The following is a 19,650-nucleotide window of genomic DNA, read 5'->3' as shown; positions in this document are numbered from 1 at the left end:
GGCTTTGATTGGGCAAGGGTTACTTCAATCCAGATACTCTCTAACCCAATAGTCTCTAGATCGACACGTCTGTTATAACTAATGAAACTGTCTACATAGAGAATAATACCCCTACCCCACCCATGGATTCCCTATATTTTCTTTCAAAGTTGAACCCCTGTATTTGGAGACCCAAATCGTCAGTATCATCAGAAAGAAAGGTTTCATTAACTTTATCTCGTTCAGTTTAGGGAGGATGTGTTGAATATTTAGGTTGATTACTTGCAGACCTCTTTTGAGGAGGCCAAAGATATGACAATTTTGATCAGAGGATATATGATCATATATGTATATATGACCAAGAAGAGTTGTTGAGTGACCTGTGATTCTTGTTGGTGTATATATGACCAAGAAGAGTTGTTGAGTGACCTGTGATTCTTGTTGGTGTATATATGACCAAGAAGAGTTGTTGAGTGACCTGTGATTCTTGTTGGTGTATATATGACCAAGAAGAGTTGTTGATTGACCTGTGATTCTTGTTGGTGTATATATGACCAAGAAGAGTTGTTGAGTGACCTGTGATTCTTGCTGGTGTATATATGACCAAGAAGAGTTACTGAGAGACCTGTGATTTTTGTTGGAATATATATGACCAAGAAGAGTTGTTGATTGACCTGTGATTCTTGTTGGTGTATATATGACCAAGAAGAGTTGTTGATTTACCTGTGATTCTTGTTGGTGTATATATGACCAAGAAGAGTTGTTGAGTGACCTGTGATTCTTGCTGGTGTATATATGACCAAGAAGAGTTACTGAGAGACCTGTGATTTTTGTTGGAATATATATGACCAAGAAGAGTTGCTGAATGACCAGTGATTCTTGTTGGATCCCTAACCACCTAATATACTAACCCCATCAAACCAATTGCTTTGGAACTGCACCAAAAGTAAATCTTGATTTAAATTATCTGGTATGAAAATGTCCTTGTTTTTAGTGAGCACCTATTTAAGAATGATTTTAAACTTTATCTTTCTTTTCACTTTTACATATAGGGTTTCAGGAGATAAAATTGACTAGGAACTACTTGGTATTTCTCTGCTTAATTTCTAACCAAATGGCCTCTGTAGCAGTGTTCCCTGGGTTCTCTGTTCATTCATATTCAGTATTGCCCCTAACTTACTACACCATTTCCTGGACAACTCACAAGGTCAGGCATGGATCCCTTTTTTGCTAGAAATTACCCCAAAATTGGTTCCTGATTTGTTGAACATGAAGAAAGTTGTGATCAAATTGGTAAATGAAACCCTGATATATCACGTGTATTTTCATCTAAAAAGGTGGTTAGTAGCCAGATATCTGAATCAACATCAAGAAATTCTCAACTTTTAATAAAGTAATATATGTTGTTGACATTTTCTTTCCAAACAACTGTTCAACAAAAAGTTTATAAATGAAAATGTCACTGATGCTTACTGGTGGCAACACTTTAATAAATAAATACCAATTAAATAAGTTTTGCCAAGTGAAATTCATGTTTTAGTTCTGTCATTTAATTCAGTTTCAGTGTAACAATGATAAATGCAGTATGCCCTTGTGTATTCAAAACATGAAAAATGTAAATCTTGCATCACAACTATGTCTGTGAGTATTTCTGAGAACCTAATTAAGTGCTGACTGGTTTGCTGTCTGACTTGTGGAAGTATTTGTTTCATTGTTACACTCAATTAAAAGCAGACCTATTAAATATTGTATAGTCATATTATGTCCTTTGTAACAATTTAAATAAAGGGGTGGTATAAAAAAAACTTTAAAGGGCATGAAATTCTATTTGCATAAGAACTATCAGTCATGGTTGTGTGTTTGGTCCATTCATTTCAATTGATCAGTCAAACACTGTCATTATTATGTACGCAATGTAAAGAAACTATCTTAAATTAGACAACTTATTCATGAATGTGATCAAATGTAACAAGACAACCAAGCAATATCAATACTTTGTGAATCAAAAGCTTTGTTTCACATATATGGTTCATTATAGATAAGTGAGCTAAGAGTTTGTAGTAAACTTGAAATCCCTTAATTGGCACTCAGCAATTTCCTCAAGGGTGAGAAGAAGTTTTACTATTACTCGCAATGAAATTATGGCATTAATAATTTTCTAAAAGAACAATAAAAAAACAAGTATTAACATTGACAGTTATTTCACATAATAAATGTCCCTCATTTTTGAAAAAGAGAGGAATCTTGTTTTTTTGTTACACTCAATAACAACACAGTCAATGACATAATACACAATGTTTTCATGAGCACATTACAGTTGTTGAAGCCTCTTGGAGTAGTGTTGTTTACGATCTTTCAGAGGTTGGGTTTTCTCAATATCTAGTATGGATGATATTCCCTAGTTATTAACTTTTTTCAGGTGCCTTGGTAATTCATGCCCATGCTGTATATTTTTTGGACCCCATTGTTAATGACTTAATGAGGGAAAGCTGTATTATTCCTTCATCTCTAGAATCTGCGGTTCCATCTTTATGTATTGGTCTTTGGTATGCTACAGTTTCAGACATCCTGTCAGGTTGTTTTACTTTAAGCTGAGATTTTGAAATAAATACAACATGCTGAACATAGCATAATGAATTTTAGTGTAGAGACAGGCACTACAGTTATTGTGTAGAGACAAGCGCTACAATTGTAGTGTAGAGACAGGCACTACAGTTTTAGTGTAGAGACAGGCACAAGTACAGTTTTAGTGTAGAGACAGGCACTACAGGTTTATAGTAGAGACAGGCACTACAGTTTTTGTGTAGAGACAGGCACTACAGTTCTGAATTAGAGACAGGCACTACAGGTTTGTAGTAGAGACAGGCACTACAGTTTTTGTGTAGAGACAGGCACTACAGTTCTGAATTAGAGACAGGCACTACAGGTTTATAGTAGAGACAGGCACTACAGTTCTGAATTAGAGACAGGTACTACAGGTTTAGAGCAGAGACAGGCACTACAGTTTTTGTGTAGAGACAGGCACTACAGTTCTGAAATAGAGACAGACACTACAGGTTTAGAATAGAGACAGGCTCTACAAGTTTATGTTAGAGACACAGCACTACAGTTTTAGAGTAGGGACACAGCACTACAGTTTTAGAGTAGAGACACAGCACTACAGTTTTAGAGTAGGGACACAGCACTACAGGTTTAGAGTAGAGATATGCACTACATTTTTTGTGTAGAGACAGGCACTACAGTTGTAGTGTAGAGACAGGCACTAGTACAGTTTTAAATAAGTTCAGTTTATATGTTCCACCATGATAATGGTAAGAGTATCTATTATTATCCTCATCCATCATTCCTTCACACCTTATTTATGTTTTGTCTTTATATTTTCATCCATCCATCACACCTTGGTTAGGGCTTGTCTTTAGGTTTTCAACTATCCATCCATTACATATTGATTAGGTTTTGTCTTTAGTTTTGATCCATCCATCCATCCATCACACCTTGGTTAGAATATGTCTTGAGGTTTTCAGACAGATTTCTTTTTAAAGATGTTATTACTGGTGATTAAAGACACATTTTAAGTTAAAGATGTTATTACTGGTGATTAAAGACACATTTTAAGTTAAGTTTATAATTATTTTAAACTATTTATACCTTGTAACAAAAGAAAAGTTTAAATCTTTACAGTTATGACAGTTTTAAAAGAACATACTTTGTTCATGTATTACTGTGTTGATATGCATTTGTTACATTCCCATATGTTTTTATTGTAACATGCCTTTTACTGTACCTTTCTTTTAGGGCTCTGTCTTAGGACCAGGTACATACAACTTCAAGAGCTTCTCTGAACAGCTGATCAATAAGACAACAAGTTTACGAGGGCCATATGATTTGTTCTCAGGTGACAGGAATAAGCCTATCAGTGTAGGCTATCTGGCTGCCCCTGTGAGTATCAGTTCTTAAACAACTGTGGTATGCATGTGTGTGATTTGGATTTGTAACATAGCTTTAACAATTTTTCAGTCATATTGCTACAATGTCTGCAGTGTGGCAGTTTAAAATGATGCCTAGTACTGGAACATCATGTTGCAGACATGTAGCATGATTTCCCACCCAGTCACATTATCCTGACACACCAGGCTGACCAGTCCTAACACTAACCTATTAAAGCTGAGTGTCAAGCGAGGCAGCTGTTAGAATGATTTTTGTAAGTCTTTGGTATGACTCAGCCAGGGTTCGAACCCATGACCTCCCACATCCGAGTCAGATGTTCTAACCACTAGGCTAATGCAACGAGAGTCACACTTAGTTTCTAAATGTGAATTTATTATATATTATCATGCCAGAAATGTAGCAAACAAATATGAGACTGGAACTGAAAAAATATTTATATTACAGGTCAGGTTTTTAATACAATGTCAATAACAGTTTCCTTCCATAAGATAAACAAAATAATACAGTAACAGGTTGCCAAAATACGGCCCCAAATGAGACTATCCTGTAAGCTGCTGATATAATTGATAATTTTAACACTGTTTTCTGATGTATGTGCAAAATCAAGCCAATAAAATTTTGGTCAGTTATTTGGTTGTATGCATTTTTAGATGTTGCTTTTGGACATCTCAAGTCAGTTTTCTTATCACTCAGTAAGTATGAGTTTAGGAAGTTGTTGGCCACAGAAGATAGGTAGTTTGAAAAAAATCAGAATAAAGTTCCTTGCCTAATGTTTAAAATATGTATATACTAGTTTCTGCAACAAATACTGGTGGCTTTGACAGTACAGATAAACCAAGAAATTAACTTTGGAGCAGAACTGTTACCACAATGAATTAAAAGTTGTTTTTTCACTCTTGTTTTCAGAAACTTGCTAACTTGGGTCCTGGCCAGTATGATTTGAAATCTTTTGTAGATGACCTAACTACAGTTCACAGAAAGCGGCAAGGACAGTTTGGCAAAGTCAGCCAGTATCCAGAAGTACCAACAGAGAGAATCTTCTGCAGAACTTTATCACAGTGTCCTAAAGAGCCAGTAAGTTTCTTTTTTGTTTATAACTTCAGCACCTTAATGAATTTTCACATTTTTTTTCTTCTTCTTTTTATAAATCAAAATCAAATTCTTTTTATTTTATGTAAATTATAAATCAAGTTAGAATGATTCTCAAGCTGAGGAAATAAAAGAGCCTTGAGAAAACCAACAATCATTTGAGTGTGTTGCAACTTCATTATCCAAGCTTAGGTTCTTAAGTTTAAAGTTACAGTATCACTGATGTCTCTGTTGCTACAGCTGTTGCTGAAAAGCTACTTCTATCATCATCCTCATCATCACCACTCAGGGCTCTAAATTTAAGACTCACATACTTGCAGAATATGCCTTGCTAATTTGAGGTTTAAATTTAAAGCATCTGCTTTACTTGCTGTTGTGGATGAAAATTGTCAACATGGTCATATACATGCTTTACTTGCTATTGTTGACTACAGTGTTATGTCAGTATGGTCACGTATGTGCTTTACTTGCTGTTGTTGACTCTCTACAGTGGCAATCTACAATTTTATATTTTGCATACGGTTAGAATTTTAAAGAAAAAGAATTTCCCCAGCTTTCCTCACTGGTTATATTGGCTGTTTAAAAAAGACCTTGTATATCTTAGGTATAATTCAAAGAACCTTTAATTCCCTTTATTTTGGTGTATGATTGATGGGTGTACTATGGGTTATAGAGGATCCGGCTTGGCCTTACTCCAAATGTGCACCTTTCAAAAAAGTGCTAGCTCCACTTGGTCATTTTCACTTCCTGAATTTTAGAGGTAAATTGTATAAAAAAGAGCCAATAGTGTTTTTTTACATTTTATATATTTTGCAGTTCATTCATTGCACTTTCAGAAGCTAGTATTGTCTAGTCTGGCAAAATTAATTTTCCCTATTTAATAGCTGCTATGGATAGTGTACTTTAGACTAATTCAGACTGATTTTTTAGCACACAAGAGCAGTCATTTTAGTTAGCAGTGTGCTTAGATCATGTACAATTTCCAAAAGTACAATATCCAAAGAAATATCATCCACATTACATTAATGTAGCATACAGGTATGCAATATTTTCTCCATTGTGCATGTTTTAAATGCAAACAACTTCACCTTACATTCGTCACTATCTCAAAAGTACATAATAACTGGTGAGCACCCCGAAAGTGTTATGTCAGCATGATCGTGTAGGTGTTTGACTTGCTGTTGTTGACTAAGGGGGCACTCTACAGATATTACGAACTTCTGGTAGAAAAGTCTATACAGTAATGGTGAACAATATTGTTTTAATTTGTTTTATGAAGAGTTACTAACTAGATAATCTAGTACAATACTCACGAGTGAACTAAAATGAAAGAACCTGTTACAGCATTCACATCCTCATTAGATGCATTCTTTTGATAGATTGCAACTTTCTTCCAAAGACTAAACAAATATATTTTGTATCATAGCTTTGTTTATGTACTTTTGCATTCTTGTATACCGATCTCACCGTGGGGCTCAAAAACTACTGAAATTGCTGCTCATCTTCATGGGTAATGTACCATAACATATCTGTAATCTTTCACTTGTTTATATAGAAGAATGTTGCCTCTCCTTTCTACCTACAATATATCAGGATGAGTGGACATGTTGACTTTTCCAACCCTGGATCAGCGTGAATAACCCAAGTGATTAAAATTTTTGCATCTATTCTGCAACTGCAGAAGGAGACATTTTATTTTGCATTAGCCTATCCTTACATCTACATTCCATTCCAAATCTGTTTTAGAATGATAACACAGAAACCATTTGAGATGTATACTTAGCTGTATGACTTTTTTAATCTCACCCTAGAGTCATCCAGGACCTGGAAATTTTGATCCAAAGGAGCCCTCTAAAGTGGAGTCTAGGAATCCTCCTGGTTTCTTGTCAACAGCACAGAGGAATGACAAGCTATCTCAGAGATTCTTCACTAGAAACTTTGTAAGTTTTCTTCTTATGTTACAATTTGATGTTCATTTAAAAAGTACATGTAGCTCAGGAACATTGCTCTAAGTAGCAAGAATTAATTTAGAATCTCATGAAGCAGATTGTAAAATGGCCAGCTGGATCTAGTAAAATTGCTACAAGTGATGCATGACTTTGGCTTTTTCAAGGCACCAACCTTTAATCTGGGAAGGTGGGACTGTTTTGCTTTGAGACCATCTGGTCTTAAGGCCAAATGAGTTTAGAGCATAGCCCATAGAGTCCATATATAGCATGGTCCATCATGTAGAGTCCATATAAATTTGCTTTTTACAAATTCTTTAAGGAGCACTTTGACCAGTTTCATCCAAATTCAATCCAGAGTAACTTGCATGAATTGCTTTTAGGTTTATACAAACAATGCCTATCTGCAATCAAAATAGCTATCATTACCAAAAACAGAAATACTTTCAAATAACTTCTTTATATAAATATAGTGGCAGGTAAAACGTTCCTTTAATCAAGGACAGAAGAGATTTTGACCAAATTTAATATATATCATTATGATAATAAGGGCTTGAAATTGCTGTACTCTGAACGACCTCTGACCTTTGATCTTTGAAGCTCTTGTTTGTGAAGAGTAAGTTTGGTCATAATGGTGGTCAAAGTGTCAATTCAGGTATCCCATATCATTAAAATGAAGATTTTCTACTGTTTGCCAATGCATGTATTATAAATGATATATAATGTATACAATAATCACTAGCTCAGTATGATAAAAGGATATAAGCATCCTTAGATTCAAATGTGAGGTGTTGTTTTTATGTTTCTATTAAATAATAATTTAAATAACAAAATCAAAGTCTGAAAATATTGCAGATTTTATAAACTACCATAAATTGAACAGAAACCTGATACTAAGAGTTTGTTTTAAAGTAGATGCATCTTTAAATTGCTTGTATTTCTGATATGCTGTATCTAAAGTTCAGCAAGGTCAAGAGGGTATATCCTTTAAGGTATTCTGAAAAAAATACTTCACTAAATTTAAAATGTTAAAAACAAGCCATGTCAACCCAGTTATTTTGAGTAGATAAATGAAAATCAGTTTCATTTTAAAGTATCACATTCATTAGATGGTGCCCTGTTTATTGAAAATGCAAACAGGTTCCATCTTTACCAGTCATTGTGGGTAATATTCTGCAAGGTGTTATGCATGCGACTGATATTATGTTTTCATTTGAAATACAAAATATGGGTATTGAAAGTTGAATACTATACCATTTTTATCCACAATGCCTTGAATACAATTACCCACAATTACTTGTATATGGGGCTGAATTTACAGGAATTATATGCATTTGCCATTGTCTGCTTTAAATTACATTGCTAACAGAAATTAATTTACCTGCTCAAAATATAACTGAGCTTGAATGTTGTCAATGTTTATAGTTATTGTTTTTAATTTTGTGAAGTATAGTTTCAGAAAAATAAAGTTGATATTATTCAACCATGTTGAAATAAACTTTATTTAATGGACTCATTGGCACAGCTTTAAATTTATATAACAGTCTTAAGTCAGACATTATGTTATGGTATCCTTCTATCAGTGAACACTGATGTCTGGTCCTTAACTTTGTAACAATCAGACAGATTTCCATGAAACTTTACCTAATTGTAGATCATGACCAGATGGTATGTTACATACTATAGCTATTCCCCTTGCCTCAGGGTCAAGGTCGCAGCAGGGAAGAATGCAATTCAGTGACTTGTATCCTTATATCCTTGTCCAGAATATAACTTCTGAAGCAGAGAAGACATTTTAATGAAACTTTGCCACACTGTATATGACTAGATGGTGTATGACATATCATGGCAAGGGAAAATGTATTTCTGTGACCTGTATCCCTTTTTGGATTATAACATTTGAACAACTGAAAATATGTAAATGAAACTATAGCCCATTATATGGTATGTGGAGGCAGTGTGTCATGTACCATCATCATTCCCTGTACATTGACTGTAACATTTGAACCAATGAGGAGACTAATGAAACTTGCTATATCTTGACTTTACATTTTCTTGCATATTCAGTCATACCTGATGCTAAAAGTTCAGAGTAACAACAAGAGAAAGTCAGTGGCCTGTCTCTTTATTGAGCCTGTCACTTTTAAACATCTGTATCTTATTTTGATGAAAATGTTACCCATGTCTGTATCTTCTCATACAATATTTAAGTCTAGAGCTCACAGTTATTATGAGGGAAAATATCATGAAACAGATCATTTGTTGTACTCATGTTGTAACTGACAATATCATGTATATATATGTTACAGAATCCAGTAGGCCCAGGTCGATACGATGTACAGAAGTGGGAGGAGGCACAAGACAGAAATGGCTCCTCCAGTGTCTTTGTGTCCAAGACAGGCAAACTTTCTTTTGCCATGGAAAAGTTACTCAAGTAAGGAAACTGCTCAAAGAAATATATAAATCTCCCCCTCAACAATTCACAAGCCACAGGGTCCATAAACATCAACCATGGCACAGTAAATGCATGAGATAGGGAGGATCATAGGTTGGTTAACAGCTAGCAAAAGGGATTGGAGTGCTTACAGCTTTTGTTGGTACTGAAAATTATTATTTACATTGCTCTACACAAATCTGACGGATTGTAATATTGAAGAATATTAGACTCAAAGGAGCCAATTAAAGTCAGTAATTGATCACAAGCTTTTAATATAGATCATGTTGGCATGTATAATCCACAGTTTTGTGTATTAGTAAAGGTGGAGTTACTTCCTCTTAAGGTCAGACCAAGTTTTATTACATGTGTGTGTATATGTGTGTGTGTGTGTGTGATTTGGATTTTTAATGAAACTTTTAAAAAAATGTCAGTCATATTGATATGATATGCGCAATGTGGCACATTATAGTGATGTCTAGCACTGGGACATCATGCTGCAGACATGTATCATCATGTCCCACCAGGTCACATTATCCTGACACCAGGCTGATAATTCTTAATACTAACCCCTTAATGCTGAGTGCGAAGTGAGGCACCTGCAAGTACCATTTCATAAGTCTTTGGTATGACACGGCTGGGGCTTGAACCCATGACCTCCTGCAGCCGAGGGGATGCTCTAAACCACTAAGGCAAAGGAGCAGTAAGTCTAATTGCAAGTAAACACCAACTGAAGCTACATAGCTAGAATTATAAACTGCCAGAGCTGAACCATCAACCCATCAGTAGAAAAGAAAAATAAATAAACATAAATATAATATAAAAAGGTATAAAATAATTTTGGTTTTTTTACAAGTCTGTTTGAGGAAGAAATGTTGTGATTAATATAGTGGCACTAGAATATTGTAAATACATTTTAGACATTGTGACAGTCTAGCAGTTAAGACTGTAAATAACACCAGTACTTTTCTCGTAGGAAATAAAATAATGAAAATCACAGTGTTATCTGCTCAAAACACAATGCTGGGGACCCTGGTTGCTATGATCTAAAATTTGGTAAAAATTGGATTGAATACATTCAGGTAGAACTAAAATATATGCTAAATCCTTATTTGTTAAAAGCAGATTCCACTGTACCTGTTGATAAACACAAATATCTTGACAAATTTTATTTATTCGTATACTGAAAAAACATGTTTATTTTTATATTAAGTGCTATTTTGAATTGGCTTGAGATAACTAATCAGCCTATTTTTGAAACAGAACATTAATTATGCAAGTTAAATTAAGGTTTTTGTCCAAATCAGATAAATTGGGTACAGTGAAATGGTTGCTATCATAATGAGAAAATAATGCAGTTTTAAGTAATGCACAATAATGCACATTTTTGGCTAAAACCTTATTATCATAATAAGAAATGAATAGTTTTAAATAATAATACAAATTATTAAAATCCTTCAATTCACATGGTACACATAATGATATTACCAAACATCATAAATAATACTACCAAGTAACATAAATAATACTACCATATGTATACCTGTAGGTACAAAACTTGAGGCAGGAATAATAAGATCTTTTTTCTGCCAAGTTGTCAGAATGTCAAAATTTTCATCTTGAATGTGATTTTAATTAGCTTGCCTACAGCAAATGCATGAGCACTTATGCTGTAGTCCCAGTGCCATAGTCATCTATCAGTGGTAGTCCCAGTGTCATAGTCATCTATCAGTGGTAGTTCCAGTGTCATAGTCATCTATCAGTGGTAGTCCCAGTGTCATAGTCATCTATCAGTGGTAGTCCCAGTGTCATAGACATCTATCAGTGGTAGTTCCAGTGTCATAGTCATCTATCAGTGGTAGTCCCAGTGTCATAGTCATCTATCAGTGGTAGTCCCAGTGTCATAGTCATCTATTAGTGGTAGTCCCAGTGTCATAGTCATCTATCAGTGGTAGTTCCAATGTCATAGTCATCTATCAGTGGTAGTTGTAGTGTCATAGTCATCTATCAGTGCTGGCAAGGGCATTATGAAATGTACTCAGTTTTATGATAATATCTGTGTGTCAGTACTCCACTGTACTCAGAGGTCACTGTGACTTTCTTTTCATGCTTCAGTGACCATTGCACTATTTATTTTCATGTTCCACTCCAGTTTTAGTTTTACATTTTATTGGGTGATAACTTTCTTTTTAAAAAAACGTTAACTCCAACATATAAACAATTTGATGTGGTCTTGTTTAAAGTACAGTCCAGGAATGCTGGTGTTGTCATGAATCAGTTTTATTTATAGTGGATAATGCATATATCTGGTTCTGTATAACTTCTACAGATTTCAAATGCATAACTATGTGTTAAGAGTGACTGCCCAGATTTAATTGAAAAAATATGTATCAAATGTTTGATATGAAATTAAAAATGTTTAGATGGTCAGTTTCTTATAAATTTATATAGAGAAAGGGCACATTTAGGTACTTTAATCTCCATAAGAGAGTAGTAGGAAAGGGCACATTTAATCTCTATATGAAGAGTTGTAGGAAAGGGCACATTTAATCTCTATATGAGAGTTGTAGGAAAGGGCACATTTAATCTCTATGTAAGAGTTGTAGGAAAGGGCACATTTAATCTATATATGAGAGTTATAGGAAAGGGCACATTTAATCTTTATATGAGAGTTGTAGGAAAGGGCACATTTAATCTGTATATGAGAGTTGTAGGAAAGGGCACATTTAATCTCTGTATGAGAGTTGTCGGAAAGGGCACATTTAATCTCCATAAGAGAGTAGTAGGCCAGGGCACATTTAATCACTATATGAGAGTTGTAGGAAAGGGCACATTTAATCTCTGTATGAGATTTGTAAGAAAGGGCACATTTAATCTCCATAAGAGAGTAGTAGGAAAGGGCACATTTAATCTCTATATGAGAGTTGTAGGAAAGGGCACATTTAATCTCTGTTTAAGAGTTGTAGGAAAGGACACATTTAATCTCTATATGAGAGTTGTAGGAAAGGGCACACTTGATCTCTACATGAGAGTTTTAGGAAAGGGCACATTTAATCTCTATTTAAGAGTTGTAGGAAAGGGCACATTTAATCTCTATATGAGAGTAGTAGGAAAGGGCACATTTAAACTCTAAATGAGAATTGTAGGAAAGGGCACATTTTAATTTCTAAATGAGAGTTGTAGGAAAGGGCACATTTAATCTCTGTATGAGAGTTGTAGGAAAGGGCACATTTAATCTCCATAAGAGAGTAGTAGGAAAGGGCACATTTAATCTCTATTTGAGAGTTGTAGGAAAGGGCACATTTAATCTCTGTAAGAGAGTAGTAGGAAAGAGCACATTTAATCTATTTGAGAGTTGTAGGAAAGGGCACATTTAATCTCTATTTGAGAGTTGTAGGAAAGGGCACATTTAAATCTCCATAAGAGAGTAGTAGAAAATTTGTTTGTAGGGATAGGGCAAATATGCAATATGGTTTCTATTTTTAAGTACTTTGCTATTTTTCAAGCAGGTTTTAAACAGTTCCAGATAAATACCAGCTAAAAATTGTGATAAAACCAATAGGTAAAAAATGATAAAAACGTGTTTCTTCCAACTTAGTCTAACAGATTCATTATGTTGATGATATAATTTGATAGCAGACACTTCTATCCTTTAAAAATACATGTGGTGCAAGATGTTAAGGTAAACAGGCACTATCAGTGTGACTCCTAGATGTTATATGACTGAAAAACTTTTGAGCAGAAGGATCTTTTTAAACTTTGATGATAAAAAGGATGAATGTTGCTTTACAAACTTGAATATGAGAGGAGTGATGTAAGACAGCACTCAGACTGAGCACATTGTTAGGTTCATTGTAGAATTTATGAACTTCATGATCATTCAGCAAAACCTAGTCATGTAGACCAGTTAAAGACAAATTTGTATATGAATAATTTGTCAGTATGTATTGTGATTGCATTCTGGTACTAATCCACGTGGATTTTGCCCATTTGTGACAAAAACTTTAGCCAGCTGTAGATCCAGGTTAGTGGCAGAAATAATGTGCATTTTTCATAGTGTTCTGTAATTATGGCATGTAATATATGGATTATACTTTTTATATTCAGATAATGCTTTTTTGCCACTGGTATTACAGTAATTATGCTTAAACCTGTCTCGGGGTTGGCATGTGTATATACATGTATGGGAATTTTGAAAGTTTTTGAACTGAAACTTAATATGTGCATACATCCTATGGAAGTACCAGACTTCCATCCCAGATTTAGGTCACTTTTACCTACTTTTTGCACTCCACTGATCATGTATATGTTTTACATTTATATCTCATTTTTGAACACTGTTACATGTACCATCATGAAAATATATCTGTACATAAACTCAAAAAAGTACTACACCACTATATCAAAAGTAGGTCACTATGACACACTTTTTACATTCCACTGATCATGTACACTGTTCATGTTTAGGAGAGTTTTTCAGATGCTGACACTTGTAAAGTCATAATATATTTTGTAAAATCTCAGTTTAAGGAAGAAATATTTTAATTTTTTTATGGCACTGGAATCTGATAAATAAATTTTAGACATTGTGACAATTTTGCAGAAATGTAAGTTGAAGAAAACAAAAATGATCTACATCAACAACTTGGTTTATCTTCATCATCACTCGGCATAGATCCCCTTGAGATCCTGAGACAGTTGTCCTTAATATTACTTTGACATTTTTTTTGTGTGATTAAAAAAAAAATTATTGGCCCCAAAACAAGTAAATAATATATTAATGCTACTTCCTTCATCCTTCTATATTATTAAACCTAGATTCTTTTTTCCAGATGGTACTCAGAAGTACTCTCAAATTATCAAGAAGTTCTCTCCCTTTGTTTCAGGGAGCGAATACGAGGCAAAGATGTTCAACTTAAAGACCGTGAATTTATAGTGACACCACAGGTTCCACCAGGTTATGGATTGTCTCGCAGCAATACCCAGGCAGAATTTGTTGGTCAGAGAGCCTTTACAGTGGCATAGGTTGAGGGTGCTTCACAAACTGGACTATAAACTTAATACCACAATGTGGTTTTCACAAAGTTAGTGGACATTGTATAAGGAGTCAACTGACACAATTAAAGGAGTCGGTTTTTCATTGTTTACACATGTCTTGTATATTTAATCATGTGCACCCACTTTTGGACATCATAGACTGTGATCTGCACTTTCATAATGCACTGGCAGATAGGGTCTATGCATAAACAGTATGAACAGCATAGAACCTTGTCTGATTTCATACTGTTTTCCTGTCTGGGTGTATGCAGATTGCAGCCGAGTGCCTGTTAGACATATTAATAGGTATATATTTGATTCCCATGCCAGTAGTAAGTGTGTGGCTTAAATTTGTTATCACACATGTCACTTTTTATGATAATATATTTTCAGATTTGTAGTTCTCAGTTTTGCCCAAAATAATGGGATGTGATACATTTTTATTTACAGTATTATTTTGTTTTGTTTTTATTATTTATTTTTTATTGTTGTGAATACAAGAAAAATCTCATTTTATTTCAGTTAAAAGTTGCTTGTTTTCAGTTTTGTAACGTGTTGATCAGTTTAAATACACTTAATGTTCTGATTGATTGTAAAATGTGAGAGAGAAAAACCCAACTCATGATGATGGCTGGTTCATCATAGACTAGGGCTAACACAATTAACAGAATAATTGATGGATCGATGTATGTGTTAAAATCTAATATTAATGAAAAAGTTAAGTAATTTGTGTTTTTGGAAGACATTTTACCTCTAACAAAATTACTCTTTTTTTTATGTTGAATTTCGAGTTTGCCTAATGTCAACCACAAGAGCTTGATTTGACAAGAGTAACAGATAACTCTGTATGCCCTCCACAATTGAGAGCCTGGAATTCCATTTGATTCTGACCAGATGCTGATAAAGTGTAAACTAACATTTGACACAAATTATGTGTACTAATCATGATAGATACTTATACTAAAATGTAATCATTTGTTCAGTCCACATATTAAAGTTTTAAAATGATGTGCACTTGTTGGTATCATTTCAGAAAATTAGCAAAGCTTGGGGTAGTTTTGAATTTTCTGTTTGATTCTACCATAGATGAAATAGGATGGTGACTGGCCATCTTTGTCCTACCTGATATTCAGTTATACAGCATGGAAATTTTAAAAAATCATTATTAAGTATTTAATTGGAATTTTTGTTTACATATTTAAAGCCAAGCTCATGTGGTGACATACCAAAAGATGTAATGCAATGCTTGATTCTACAGTATACTGTCTACTTACACAATTAATCCTTTTTCTTTACTTATTGAAAAACAATTAGAAATTTATTATTTATTTCTATAATGAGACCCATAATTACACTGAATTTTTTTAATCCAATTATCCAGCCCTCTCATAGACTGCAGATTATTTGTTTACAAGTTTAAGATTAATTGCATGTTTCTCTCTCACTTTTGTTGTAATAATGCACATAAAGTAGGGCATTGCTTGTTCAAAGCACTCATCTGTGTATTTTTTTCTCTCAAAAGAAATGATGAAATGAATATAATTTAAATGTTTCTTTTCTCTGTTGTTGACTATTTAAGTTGAAAAATTTGCTCAGCATAGTACAGTGTGTGTATGATAGTATGGCACAATATTCACATGGAAAGTGTTCACTTGATGGCACAATGTTCACATTGAAATAAGTGTTCACTTGATGGCACAATGTTCACATTAAAAGAAGCACTTAATGGCACAGTGTTCATGTTGAAAGATGTGTCCACTTGATGGCATGAGGTTCACATTGAAAGAAGTGTCCACTTGGTGGAAACATACTTCCTTATTCAATATAAAATATTGCAATTATGAACACATCAGATAATGATATTCCTGCAGACACTATACTATAGATCATTATCCAGAATACATGAGTGCAAGATGATTAGTTTAGAGAATACATATCTCTGGGACTGGGTCAAAATGTAATTAACAGATCTGCAAACCTTTCGTATAATGATAAACTTTGTCCTTGATCTGCCATCTTATTGTGCACATGCTGTACGTGTATCATATATTCCTAATCAGTATTGAAGATGAACACTTTGCTCAAGTACTTGAATGGCCACTCAAGTGGTTGAATGGTCAGGACCATATTGAAAATGAACACTCAAGTGGTTGAATGGCCAAAATAATGGTAGGATTTATTCTACATATATTGCTGCTTTAAATTTAGTGTTGTATATTTCTTTAATGAGTTACTATTCAACCACATATTGATGGGCATGATCAAATGCTTGACATGAAAGTCTGTTGGTAGACTGTGGTACATATGGTACTGTGTTTCATAACATTTTGTAATTTATTGGGTAACTTATAGTTTCTCCACTTGCATACTTATATTAAAGGTTGATGGGAAAAGAAAATGAGCTCATTATGTAATGGAGTTTATTTTATTGGTTCATGCATTTCACACATCACACTACCATATTCTGCCTAATAAACACAAACAAACAGCTTTAATATTTGGTTTCAGAGATAACAACCATTACAAAATTAGTATTTTTGTCTCATATTAAGCAGTTACAATCACTTATGTCAGTTTCCAATTTTAAGGTCAGATATAATTTTATTTAGGTAAACTACAGCTTGATCCTATATGTCTAGTTTCCAGAAATGTTTCTACTATCTGATTGTAATTCGTTTGTGAAAGCATAACTAAGCACATGATTTGCAAAAGCAGATGAATATTGACCAATCAAAAATCAATTCAGCTAGGTGCCCTAATTCACCTTTGAAAGTACAAGATGCATGTCAAACTAAATTTGGTCAATGAAAATTGCACCTCTTCATAAAATTTGCTACAGATATAAGTAGATTACACAAGGCGTCTTTTTTTGACAGACTTTGGTGGGACAAATGGTAATAGATAAGATTGTAAAAAGCACATTTCAGCCCCAAACTACTGTATATCAGTAAGATGGCATGCTTTAAATCAGTTGTTTTTTAAATTTCAGATTGAGACTTTTTAAAGCGAAGTCTAATTTAACATAGGTTGATGTATCAGTTGTACTGTTTGAGTGCACTTTTTGGCATATTAAGAGTTCTCACTTGTTGATGTGATCCTCTCAAAACACAAACACATAGCTCTTGGAATAAAATAGCATGTGGTGATGACATTTTCCCTCCAAAATGTGCAGTTAATGGACTGCAATGGGCCAAGTGACATGACACCTGCAAGGCCTGGTTTTGAATTCATCTATCTATAGATACCTAATGTTTAAAATTTCAAAGTTAAAGGATTAAAATTTGCTTTTATCAATGAATTCTTTTATTAGGTATATGTAAATTAAAGATGGGCACCTGTTTGTATTGGGGTGGGAATGGGGCCACATTTATTGACACAGTTTGCAGTTTGGTTTGAGGTTTTATAGCACAGCAATAATTGAAGGTTATCTTATGCTGAGGCAGCAGAGATTTGCCCAAGAACATACTAAACTAGCCAGTCTTAGCTAATCCAATGGTGAGAATTAAACCCTCACCTATTCGGTCACATGTCCATCTCCTTGACCACTTAGCCAATGCCACTACTTTACTGAGGCATTTTATGAGGCAGAATATGGTAAACTTATACATACATAGAATGAACTCAACTCAGCTTTTAACTTATCCAATTATTTGTGGTCAGATAGATGTCACTTACAATGCATAGTATATACCATAATATTTAGACTTCATGTATTTAAGCCATGATGGGTTTATAATTTATGACAAGCTCAGTCCTTAATTTTGACAAAATTTAAGGAAATATTTACTTAGGTTGTTGTCATCTGATTACATGCTAACCTAATGTTTGTTTTACAAATTTACTAGGCTGGGTGGTGGGTGGCTTATAATGGAAGAAGTATTGTAATATTAAATTTATGAACGAGAAAGTATTTAATCACATTAGTCCTTCTTAAAACTTGGCAACTTTACAGCTTCCTCTATAAATGCTGCTAAAAGGAGATTTAGCAAGGACAGTATGAATTTTTTAAGTTTCCATTCTCTCGTTTTCACAATTATGTAGGAAATCTTGCCCATATACCTCTGTCCTTGTTATTACCATTTTATGAGTCCTTTTTACCTGTATTTTTGCATGTGCTGTTATTAAAATGGGTACATGTATGTGTATGCAGCTTAAAATATACTACCTAAGTGCATGAAAAGTGGGTCACTGCATCCAATTTTTTATCCTCAAGTGAATGTTCCAAGTTCTTTCTTGCAGGCAGGCTCATGCAGTAGTTTTAAAAAATGTTATACATTTAATTGAGTAAATGAATAAATCTGTAATGTGTATCCTTGTTTAGATTTGAAAGCCACACAGTACACACACTACCTTGTCATTCATATTTACCTCTTAAATTACGCTTTATGAAAACTGTTCAGTTTCACAGTACTTTCTTGCAGACAGGCTGATCTAGTGGTTGAAAAAGTGTTAAACTGAGTATTTGAATAAATCTAATATTCATCGTGCTTTATTTTAAAACCACACAGTACAATGACTCCCTTGTCATTCATATTTACCTTTAACATTACATTACCAGAAGAGTCACTACCATTCAAATTCACCTTTCATATTATGTTTTAAGGAAAGCTTACTAGTAAATTAAGGTATTAGAAGAGCATTGAAATGGACATTTGTGCATTAGCTTTTTTGCTGTGGAAAATGTTTAATATTTTTGTTTGTTTGCTTATTGCAAATATTTAAGTTTTTGATATACTCTTTTTACTTGGTAAACAGATGGGGTTTTAATTTTCCAGTATATTAGTGACAATTTTTATGATTCCAATGGCAAAATATTTTAAAGTAATGAATTATACTTCTGTGATCTTTTTCATTCAATGTAAAATGTGATTCTTTTTCAAGAATAAAAAAAATATGCACAGCTGATGATTTATTAAATCACCAATATAAATGGACAAATTTGCTGGTCAAAAACAGGTATCAAGAAAATAATGGCTTGCAGATTTATTTTAAAATTGTGAGAGGTATACATCAGTTTTGTTTAATAATTTATCACTGACTGTGTCAATATTTAATTATCATAATTACATTATTTTCGATATAGCTCAAATGCACTTTGTTTACTCCTGTTTGTTTTCTATCTACCTCTTGCAAAACCTGTTCTTCTAATTAAAAAAATTAGTCACAATTTTTACTGTCAATTGCTTGTATCTTTGAGAATAAATATGTTCCTTTTAA

General features: G+C 33.7%; 1 protein-coding gene across 1 annotated transcript in view; it reads left to right on the top strand.

Moving 5' to 3' along the window:
- LOC149806648 (ciliary microtubule-associated protein 2-like) overlaps positions 1-19,650 on the top strand; it is a 45,710-nt gene extending 26,060 nt beyond the window's left edge. Inside the window, exons 6-10 of the mRNA XM_089956143.1 lie at positions 3,775-3,918; positions 4,834-5,001; positions 6,828-6,956; positions 9,272-9,396; positions 14,283-19,650. Of these exons, the coding sequence (XP_089812269.1) occupies positions 3,775-3,918; positions 4,834-5,001; positions 6,828-6,956; positions 9,272-9,396; positions 14,283-14,421 (705 nt within the window). The 3' untranslated portion in view covers positions 14,422-19,650. The remainder of the gene's footprint in view (positions 1-3,774; positions 3,919-4,833; positions 5,002-6,827; positions 6,957-9,271; positions 9,397-14,282) is intronic.

The sequence above is a fragment of the Sinohyriopsis cumingii genome, chromosome 1 (genome assembly GCF_028554795.1).
Source record: "Sinohyriopsis cumingii isolate HCF-2022 chromosome 1, ASM2855479v2, whole genome shotgun sequence".
Lineage (NCBI taxonomy): Eukaryota > Metazoa > Mollusca > Bivalvia > Unionida > Unionidae > Sinohyriopsis > Sinohyriopsis cumingii.
This window is presented reverse-complemented; position numbering and strand designations above follow the sequence as displayed.